General features: G+C 41.0%; 1 protein-coding gene across 3 annotated transcripts in view; it reads right to left on the bottom strand.

The window, feature by feature from the left end:
* Positions 1 to 11,439, bottom strand: part of PDZRN4 (PDZ domain containing ring finger 4) — a 218,020-nt gene that overhangs the window by 3,036 nt on the left and 203,545 nt on the right. For all 3 annotated transcript variants that reach the window (XM_028746972.2, XM_028746974.2, XM_028746973.2), the window contains 2 exons: positions 8,664 to 8,765; positions 4,749 to 4,865 (listed from right to left, as the gene is read on the bottom strand). In XM_028746972.2, the coding sequence (XP_028602805.2) occupies positions 4,749 to 4,865; positions 8,664 to 8,765 (219 nt within the window). The remainder of the gene's footprint in view (positions 1 to 4,748; positions 4,866 to 8,663; positions 8,766 to 11,439) is intronic.

Below are 11,439 nucleotides of genomic sequence, written 5' to 3'. Positions count from 1 at the left end.
CCAGTGGGGTATGGGGAAAAAAACCCAGCATGGACTATTGTAGGTGGATAGTATTTTCTGTGTTAGTTACTATCAGGGCTTTTTCCCCAACCAGAACTTGCTGAAACTCAGTTCCGGCACCTCTCAGGTGAGTGCCATTGCCATTCTAAGAGAAAGAGAAAGGTGTTCATGGTGAGTTCCAGTACCTCTTTTTCTAGAAAAATGGTGCTAGTTGCTGTGTTTTACTATAATAACAATTTTTTCCTACTCTATCAACCACTCTGGGAACATAAATAACTACAGGGCATACATATCACTGAAAAGAACACTGTGCTAGAAGATATTTGACTTGGATATGCATTCAATGCATGTTCATGTTCTGTATATTCCTCTCTCCTCTTAGCTTGTGCAAGACTGCATATCCAGCTGCCAAATACATATACATTTACATATACAGTGGTACCTCGGGTTAAGAACTTAATTCGCTCTGGAGGTCCATTCTTAACCTGAAACTGTTCTTAACCTGAGGTACCACTTTAGCTAATGGGGCCTCCCGCTGCTGCCACGCCGCTGCAGTGCGATTTCTGTTCTCATCCTGAAGCAAAGTTCTTAACCTGAAGGACTATTTCTAGGTTAGCGGAGTCTGTAACCTGAAGCGTATGTAACCCGAGGTACCACTGTACATACATACATACATACATACATGTGCGTGCCTGTATTGCACTGGCAGAATAAAAGCCAAGAAAGGTTTGCAATAACATGTACCAGCCAAACAACATCATCAGCAACCCTTAACAGAAATTGACCCTGGTGGATTACCACCACCTTATCCCTATTGATGAATTTCAAATTATACTAGGAATGCCATCCACAGTGATGGGAATACTATTTGTACCTTGGGTGCTATTATAACAGATATTAGTGTTCACACTGGCTCTGTACCAGTAGAAACTGGCACCATGGTGTGCTCTGCTAAGAAGCATGTCTATTTCAAATGCTAGCTATAATTGTGGCATGCAGTTGGCAGTAATTCTGTATAGCTGACTCGGGTGTCATAGGCTGAGGGCCCAATAAGGTAGTTTGTCTGCCAAATTTGTAGAGGATGTATTTGTCATTGGTGGTTGGCAGTCCAGATAATGTCTTTTACTTACACACACACACACACACACACACACACACACACACACACACACAGTATCTCTTGCTCTCATCTGCTGCACTCCTAATGATTTTGTAGAAAATTGCTAATAGAGGTTCTCCATTTCGAATATACCAGTAAGGGGATTATATGTGTCACTGTATTTTCCTTTGGAAAACGTCTAGTTAAACTCTAGTCTCCCATATAGTTAAAACAAAATGGTCTGCCTTCTTTGGCCATTATGTCAAACATTTTTGTGGATCCCTTTTAACTCACCCTCCATTAACTGCACCTATTTATTTCACCTCTAATGCTAACAGCATTATGTGTCAGAGCAGTGAAGAGGGGCATGTTTTCTCCCACTCCGCCCCCCACAACTAAATAGTGAAGTCATTTTGTCCCATTTCCCTTACACAATTTTCATCCAAAGTGCGCGTAGTCTATTTACAATAAATCTAAGTGCACACAGCACCAGGCAAATGTGCTTTCTCCTTTAAGAGGTGTAATTACACAATTAAGCATAATGGCTAGTAATAATAAAACACGATGTGGGAAAATATAGGGTACCCATAACAGGAAACAAAACTCTATGAGGCTACACTGTTAGTAATTGCTATTTTCCCTCTACCTAGACAGACAATGATGGACAAGGCAGGGGAATTAGTGACATACACATAAAGCCTCATTATTACCTTCAAGAGCACAAGCCTACCAGCTAGTCTTTTATGCACAGTTGTTAGAATAAATTGATGCCAATAGGTCACAACAGTTAGAATAAAAGCAATTAAAGTGTGTTGGAGTGTAAACTAAACTAAAAATGAAATCAAAAAGTTGACGGAAGGGTCTACCTGGCCAGTTCTGAGCCACTACGTTGATGCCTTAGTGTGTCTGTCATTAGGATTCTCAATGAGTGCTTGACAGATTACCCATGTGTTTGCTGATATTATAGCTGAGCTATAATTCTAATGTTCCCTCCCATGTTGTACAATTTTCAGCAAGCAAGAATGTTAAAGTTTCTAAAATGAGAATGGTAGAATCTAAAGTTTGCCTTAAGACATGGCCTTTGGCCTGTTTTCCACTATGAGGAATACTCTATGTGTATGATAAATGGTTCGTATATATCTGTAAGTTCTAGGGCTCAGCCTTGATATTAGCCTGTTGGAGACCTGACCCACAGTTGTCTATCATACATAAGACTCTCTCCCTCCAGATGTCTCAATTTACAGTTGTTGATTCTATACTGTGACTACATTTTGAAGTCAACAATTAATGAGGTCCAGATGAAATCTGCTGTATAGATCCTAGCCCAACCACAGCCATTGCTCAGCTTGAACTTGATACATCAGAGGCAATTTGTTAAATACCTGTCAATCTTTGGGATTAAAAGTAGGTGTGTTGCACATTGTCTCTCCCAGGGAATGAGCAGTGTGGGTCAGTGCAAACATCAGCAGCCATACACAGAAAAAAAGATTCCTCTGTAATGCTAATTTCATGCCTGGCATCTATCACTATATAGAGCAGGGGTTGGTAACCTGGGGCCCCAAAGACCAAACGTGGGCCTTGTCCTAATTTAATGGGGATGAGGAGACTGGAAACACAGGAGGGTAGGAGAGGAAAAAGGAAAAAAGGGTCAATGGAAGGTGGTGTGTGTGTCATGGGGGTAGCTCCTCCATGCAAGTGGCCAGCCTTAACCTCTGAAAAGAGTGGGTTCTCCCTTCCCTGGCAGGCTGCTGGGCATGAAGGAAAGTGACCTGCACAGTTTGGCTCTGCCCATCACTGCTATGCAGTCCCCAACAGACTACCTCTGAGGGAATGCTGCCCTCAGAGGGGGGAAAAGGGATTATCCCAGCCCTGATTCTGTTTCTCGTGCTGGGCAAGCTACAGTTTTCCTAAATTCCCTCACAAACATGCTATGACCAATCTTAGAGAGCAGCTGAGGGAGCCGCTTTTTAAAAAGGCATTGTTAACTTCAACTACATTTTAAAAAACAACAACCCTGTTGCCAAGGGGTGTAAAAAGAACAACAGGGTAAATATGCATTCCAGAGTTAAGGTCCGCCTCTTAACTGGCAAGCATTGGTGTGGTGAATGTGACGCAGTAAGACTGAATAACAAGAGCTATGTCTTACAGTGTAACCGGTTGATTCCTTTCTTTGTTCAAAATGAACAATTTCAGCACAGAACATGTCGTATTAATTGTTCTTTATGGGTGCAAATCTCAATGCTTCATGTCACTAATTAACCCACATTATGAAGGTTTGTGGGAGAATGCAGAACTGAAAGAGAAAAAGTGCCTTTGATTAAGCTAATAGGATTTGGGTGAACTGACTCTAATTCAGCAGTATTTATTACCACTGAGAAGACATGAGCTAGTTCCACCACTGCATTTATTAATCTCTATGCAGGATCTTTCAAGAAGATTAAAAGCGCTACACTGTCACTAGCCAATCTTCAGCATCATTTTATTTAGCTTATTTACCCTGTTCTATAGCCTCAAGAAGCTCTAAAATGGCTTGCAAAATATTCTCACAATAAAATCAAATTCAAGTCCAGTATCAGGAACAACAGCAACCCTGTGCTTATATGGAGCCACATTTACTTTTTCTTATCCTGCCCTCACTCTTGGTCTTTCCTTGTCCTAGGACCCTCGTACCTATGGTACCGCCTCTCCTGGTATGCCCCACGGAGGACCTTAAGGTCCATAAATAGCAACACCCTAGAGGTCCTGGGCCCTAAGGAAATCAGATTAGCCTCAACCAGGGCCAGGGCCTTTTCAACGCTGGCTCCGGCGGCCTGGTGCAACGCTCTGTCTCATGAGACCAGGGCCCTGTGGGATCTGATTTCTTTCCGCAGAGTTGTTCCGCCTGGCCTTTGGCTTAGAATCCATTTGATTCCCTCCCCCTCTTTCTTTTTTCCTTTCTCCTCCTGTGATGAGGCTGCATTTTAATGTTTTAATGTTGTGTTTTAATCTTGTTTTTTAAGTGGGGAGGGTGGGGTATAAATACTTTTTTTAAAAAAATATTATTATTATTTCTCTACTAGGCAAGAGCTCTCATTGAAGACACCAGAGGCAAAGGGATGGGGACAAGAAACCAAACCTCACTCAGCAAGTCTTCCCCTGTTGGCACCAGCTCTCACTGAAGACTTCTGAGGCAAAGGAATGGGACCAAACAACTGAAACTTGCTCACCCCCATGATATCCAGGCCTGTGTGTGTGGAAATCATTTTTGGTTCTGAGCTTTTTGTGTGTGTGAGGTTGTGGAATATATCAGGGCTTAGTGGCTGGAGGGATGGAATGTGCAAATGCTGAGTAAAACAAAGAGAAGACAAATGTTTGTGAATTGGCAGGGCATTGCTTAGGAAGGAGGGGAGTGGGCAAACCAAATTAATCTGGTGGGAAAGTAAAATAATAGGGATGCAAAAATGTATTAAAATCCTGACCTTCCTCCTCCTCACATTTCGTCTTATACTGCAGTTAGAACCCCCCTCATTTGTCACTATTTGTGGCATGTTAATGGCAACGCTCTACCGAAGCCTAGGAACAAAATTTCTAAATTTATCATTTGATTCCTTGTTTATTAAAAACGTGAACCTAGTAACATTTCAGACTCTGCGTTCTGTGTCAAGCCTACCTGCTCCACTTCATTGCCTGCGTATTGCACTGCTTCATTAGGTGGTTCTTCCAACATTTCCAAGTTTAACTCCTCTATGAATTCGTTCCTTTCATCATCCAGCCATCCTTCTTCCAGCTGTAAAGAATATATTAGTACATTACTTTCGGTTAGTGGGGAATGCATGCTAAAATAAGGTAAACCCAAATGGCAATGCCTGACTAGTTCTTTTTTTATCATAATGACTCTCTTTGGAATACTGTGGTCTTGGAGCTCATCTCTCAAAAAGGCAGAGGGGGGAAAAATGATCATTAAAAAAATTGGACTCTTAGGCCTTTTATCCCTTTTTGAAACATATCACCGATTTTCTCTCATAATGAGGAGGCTTGCATGCACAGAACATCATTTCCTTTCAAAATGTGCAGAAGGCATACTGCATAATACCGAAGCTGTCATGTTCTTTACTTCTAAGGGTACCAGCTTAAAAGAATCCAGAGATACTAATATATGGCCATGAGACAATTGGCTTCTTTCTCCCTAACAACCTCCACCCCAGTGTTATGCCTCACCGCCTGAACCGCAACAACATCCTCATTGTGTATTTCAATCACATTTGTCTTATTGATTTCTCAGGTAAACTTCCAGCAGCAGCAGCAGCAGCTACAACCACAACAACTACTACAACAAAAGAGTAATTGATTGACAATGTGCCTTTAAGGCATGTTTTGTTTTCCAGCTGTTCCTTAGGGATGCCTTTTTTAAATAAATAAATCAGGAAGTACTACTTTAAAATATGTTGGTAAACTAACTTGCCTAAAACAGAATGAAGTCAATTCTGGGCAATATAACCCAGAGCATTTTCTGTGTGCATCTGAGTAAACTTTTCTGTGTAGAAAGCTGGGGGGGGGGGGGGGAGAATACATATAGTAGGAAAGAGGAATACTAGTGTCAATATTCTTCGTATCAATTGGATAAGTTGAAAGAGTTTTCGGTAAATAAATCCAGCCATCCTTGCTGGATTCAGAAGTAGGCACTCAGGAGTTAGATTGTCCCTGTTTCAAGTTCAGGGCATGGATATAAGGTAAAGGGACCCCTGACCATTAGGTCCAGTTGTGACCAACTCTGGGGTTGTGGCGCTCATATCGCTTTACTGGCCGAGGGAGCCGGTGTACAGCTTCATGTGGCCAGCATGACTAAGCCGCTTCTGGCGAATCAGAGCAGCGCACGGAAATGCCGTTTACCTTCCCGCCAGAGTGGTACCTATTTATCTACTTGCACTTTGACGTGCTTTCTAACTGCTAGGTGGGCAGGCGCTGGGACTGAATAACAGGAGCTCACCCCGTCGTGGGGATTCGAACCGCCGACCTTCTGATCGGCAAGTCCTAGGCTCTGTGGTTTAACCCACAGCGCCACCCACATCCCTCCAGGGCATGGATATTAGACAAGAATTGTAATGGATATCAGATTAATCATATTTGCTGCTGGTTGCTTCCTATTTGTCAGAAACTACTTTGTTAACAACAGTTTTATTCTACTAGATCCTTAATGTGCCTTAACTTGCTTTTTTATTTTACTGAAAGAAAACCTAAAGCATGTAGAGACATGGGACACATTTCCTGGTTTTTAAATCGTTAGTTCAGATGCACATAATCAGAATAGGGCAATTTCCAATCTCCACGTCTAACCCTCTATATCCATAACTTTCATTGTATTGTCACTGAATGGTGAATGATAGCTTGGGAAGAATAATAGGAAAATATGTAGCTGACTTACTCATAATACTCTTGTCTTAGATTAGGCAAGAATATCTTAATGATTATTATATAAACATTGGTGGGGTTTTTTCTTTGCTAAAATACATGTATGAGAAAATGAAAATTTACAATACTGCAAAATAAAAAAATAAAAAATTACTCTCAGTGATGGCCCTCCTTCAAAACATCGATCTAGAACATCATTTCTATGTCAAAGATTGTAATTACTAATTACCTACAAATCTGAGCTCACAGGCAAATATAGAAATTCAAAACAGCAATATTTTATAAAGATTATATACATGTATATATTTACAGTGCTTATATTCTGAGCTTAGCTTTTTAACAGCACTATCCTATGAATGTCTATTCAAATGTAAGCTCCACCGAGTTTTGTGGGACTTACTCCCAGGTATGTGTGCATAGGATTGCAGCCTAAGTCAGTGTTTGACTTCAGACAATGCAAGTACTTAGTCACATGCTTAATTTAGGGTGTAGTTCTATACACACTTAAGTTACACTGAGAGGATGGTCCAAGACCACCCAGAGAACTTCATGGCTGAATTGGGATTTAAACATGGGTCTCCCCAGCCCTAGTCCAATACTCTAACCATTACACCACATCAAAAGTGCTTCTAGATCCCACTCCTGGCAGAATTAGCATGGTTGAAACAGTAACTGTAACAGGATGTGCAGTCCCATTGCGGGAATTTAGAGCTACTTTTGTTATTTTGTATCAACCACAACCGTTATTTTGTATCAACCACAACCATGATGGCCATGCAAATTTTGCTAGCAATAAGCAAGGGCTGAAATGGGTGATTTGTACTTGACTGCAAATTGTATATCCATAAAACACTATGTCTGGATGTGTCATTGCTGTACTTTCTCGGTCACTTCTGTGCCTTGATAATTTCTGTGCCTAACCAAGAAGCTTGGAAACCAATGCCTTCCAGATATGCGTTGCAAATTAGGATAACATCTTTTCTTTTCCCTTGACCGTTTTATCCGCACAAGAGAGGCAAGAAGAGACTAATGCTAGGCCCCAGGTAGTCATTGTTTGTTGTACAACTGAATCCCGAAAGACAGATGCATCACTGATATAAAACCCCTTAAGAGCCTATAAGCAGAATGTTTCAGCAAGCCATTTATAGTTTCAGAAAGTTATCTAAGCCTACAAGAGCCACAGCCAAGCTACATAAACCTGAGGTGAATTGCTTTCCTCTGCCATACTATACAGCTGCTTTTATCAGCACCATTTAGAATGTGTAAGACTATAAAGGAAATATATGCTTCGAACTGTGATCCTCTATAACTACACTAGTCAAAGGAAGGCTTTCAGGTGACATTGAATTACATTTATTCAATGTAATTTATAGAGATTGTGCAGTTACCAGTGCTGAAAAATATCAGATCAATAACACAAGAAACAAGTGGCAATATAACCAACTTTGCCTGAACCAAAGACAGATGGATACAACAGGGGCAACAGAACGTCCTTTTTGCTTTGTAGCAGGATATAAAAGGAAGTACAACTAGGTGTTTTTCTTCCACTTTTCTCCCTCCTCCTTTTAGGAATCTGCATACTAACTCTGCCTTCCAAAATATGGAAACGTTTTCACAAAGCAGCAGAACTGTTTTCAGTCAATGAATGATGGTTATTCATATTTGCTACAGACCTTCAAAAATACGATTAGTTCCAAACTGTGTGTGAACATGATATTGTAATTCCATGTACAGTTTAATACTTGGTTTGCTGTGCAGTGAAACTTCCTTGTACTTATAAATATTCTGGAAATATGTGGAAATCAGAAAAGCAGCCCATATTGGAATTTCAGACCAACTTAGATCATATGAGAAATCAACATGCATTTTCTGCTGCATATGGGCAATTTCAATATTTCTTTGTGTTTGGTTGTGTATTCTACTAGACAATCAGCTGCGTTCTTATAGGTATGTATGATTTTAAAGGCTCATTCAGCTAGTACAGTGGTATTCAAGCTCCCTTTAACTTTGCATCTGCAGCTACAAAACAGTAAAGGCCATCTATTCTCATTTTCTCCATTCTGACAGGAACTTCTGTGTTGTCATTTCCCCGCCAGCTGTTCATTATCTGCGGATGGCAGTGAATGTATGTGCCCTGCGAACCACCCTCATTCTCAATGCATCTATTTACTCTAACCTGCATCTCTGGTCTTGCTACCAGCAGCACAATTTTCTTGCATTCGTCGCTGGAGAGCAATGCCACTGCCTCCTCCCGGTTCTGGACATCTTGGCCATTTATCTATAAAACAAATGAAAGTGGCACATTAGTTTCCATTTCCACAGCGCAACACACAATATAGAGCAAATACCAGCTCATTTGTGGCAAATGTATGGACAATGAAGCTCACACAATGGGCTCATCTTCAGCCCCCTCAGTGGTAAGTGCCTTCACTCAATTATGCGCTTACTGTAAGAGCCATATCGATCGTTGAAGGATGGCGGACATCAGAGGAAGCAGTTATGTTCATAAATGTCCAACCTGCGCCCTGGCAACATACATCTAGCAACACAATTAACCAGCCCTTGACAGGTGACGTTCATCTTTCTCTGTTCAGAGTAATGGAAGTGTCAGTCTGAGATAATAGTGCTGGTGGAAGCAAGACTGGTAATACTACAGCTGAAATCAGTCATACTGGAAGCTTAGAGAGAGCCAATTAGAGGTCTACAGCATTATCTCTCACCAGGCAATACTTACAGGCCACTGCTGATTGCTGGTTCATTTAATCATTTGATATTTGTGTGTGCGCACCAACACACATGGACGGACACACACACACACACTGGGTGCCAAAATTCATACTAGAGGCTGAAAATCCCATACACCCTTACTAGGGAGAAAACCCCATGGAACACATTGGGACTTCTGAGCAATCATGTATGCTGTGCACACTTAAAAGTGAATCTACAGTTGTTGCTTTTTAACTTTCTAAGCACAACTTTGTGATAATGCCAAACAGTGGCCAGTGTTAAGTATTTCTTAGTGGGTTTGGCAGCAAATCCAGGGACCAGATGAACAAAATACAAAACTGCTCATCTTTGAAATTCAAACCATTCTTCTTATGTGAGCGTTAGCAGAGAATATTGCAGTATCTTTATGCAGCGCAGCCAACCTTTCCCCATATCTTATCTTTCCATTTGCTTTCTTCACAAGCCTTTTTCAAGGTGTCTTCCCTCACATGAGTACTATCATGTGATGGGGGCAGGTGGGCATAGTCCCCCTCCACTGCACCACTACTGCTATTCCCGCAGTCATCCAATGCGCAGAGGCAACAGTGACACACACATAAAAGAGTAGAGCTAGGGAACATGCCACTTTGCTTCCAGATGTGCAGTGGTGATTATGGAGGGGGAAAGAATGTCTGAACAGAGTTACAGTCATGGCGGGGAGAAAAAGAAAAAAAATGCATGAAACATTTACGACATCTGAAACTGAAATTAGCAAATTTAATTTTGGATTAATTGGGAGCTGCCAATGTAGAGCTCTCCAGTTGTTCTTGGGCTGCAACCCCCATCTTCCCTGACCACTGGACAAATTGACTGGGGCTGAAAGAATTTGGAATCCAGCAAAATATGGAAGGCAACATGCCAACTACCCCTGACCTGCATTGACGCATCAAACATAAAGTGGCTGGTTGTAAGAATAATTTTGGCCAAAATATATCTCTCATCTCAAACCTCCAGGTGTTTGTATATGAAGTCACCTGTGTGCATGAACTCTCAAGTCAGCATTAAAATCTTCTGTTCAGTTCAGAGAAACTGAAGAACAAATCAGCAGCGTATGAAATGAAGAAGCTAATTGCCTTTTAAAAACTCATAAATTTATTGTATGAATGCTTTAAAATATATCGTATTTTTCTATGTATAAGATGCCCCCATGTATAAGACGCCCCCTATTTTAGGGGACTCAAAATTAAGAAAACACCCCTCAGCACTACCCGTATATAAAACGAGCCCCAATTTCAAACCTATTTTTTTGGTAAAAAACCCATAGTCTTATACATGGAAAAATACGGAAAATATATTTACTGCAACTTCCTTAATTGTGTATGGATTCAAAGGAGTTAAAGTATCTCAAAAGGGACCTCAACATTTTCACTTTATGGTTGCAACCAAAATCTATGAAAAATGTTTTAGAAACAGTTTTAAATTTTGTTTTATATCTATTGCATATTGGCTAGGGGATATTTTAATAAGGTGATTAATAAATGGAATGCATAAATGAGCGAGTGAATTAATAAATAAACAGGGATCTTCCCCCCACATGCTGACTAGCTATGGAGGAGAGGGGCTCTTTTATGCTTTCATTTTTTCTCTCCTACGGATTAGCTATGACTTGCCTGCCATATTTCCCGAATTCCAGTATAATCATGAAAATGTTTAAAATAATTTGTGATGTTTAAAATAAAATGTGATGCTTGCTGCAGCTTTCAGTTATCTCGGTTCATTTGCCTCTTTTCTCCTGCCCCTGTTGCCAATGCCTGCATTCAGAAAATACTGCAAAAATGGAATCTTGATGCAATTGTGCATAAGACTGCATGAGGAAGGACTACCTTGGTGTGGCATTTCATCAACAAACAGAAATGCACATGGTGCATTTTGGAGGAACGCCGCACAAGAAGCCCCTAGACAGAAAGCACACTCTAACAATGACATTAAGTTTGCTTTCTTGCAGTGTTTTTCTACTGTGAACTTATCAGCAACAAGGATGAGCAAGAGGGCACAAATGAACTGGAGGAGGAAGGCCTGGCTCCAGATTCTTTTTTGTGGGGAAGGAAGGGAAAGGCATCATGGGCAGTTTGCCACCAATGGGCCACTGTAAGTGCCAACCATTCTCCACTACAGTTCCTTGGTCCTTCTTCTGTTGCATCTGCCAGCCTTGCCCATCCCTCAAAGCAGTGATGGTGTTGTAATGG

Source organism: Podarcis muralis, chromosome 10 (genome assembly GCF_964188315.1).
Source record: "Podarcis muralis chromosome 10, rPodMur119.hap1.1, whole genome shotgun sequence".
Taxonomy (NCBI): Eukaryota; Metazoa; Chordata; class Lepidosauria; order Squamata; family Lacertidae; genus Podarcis; species Podarcis muralis.
The sequence above is the reverse complement of the archived record's forward strand: the minus strand, read 5'-3'. Positions and strand labels throughout refer to the sequence as shown.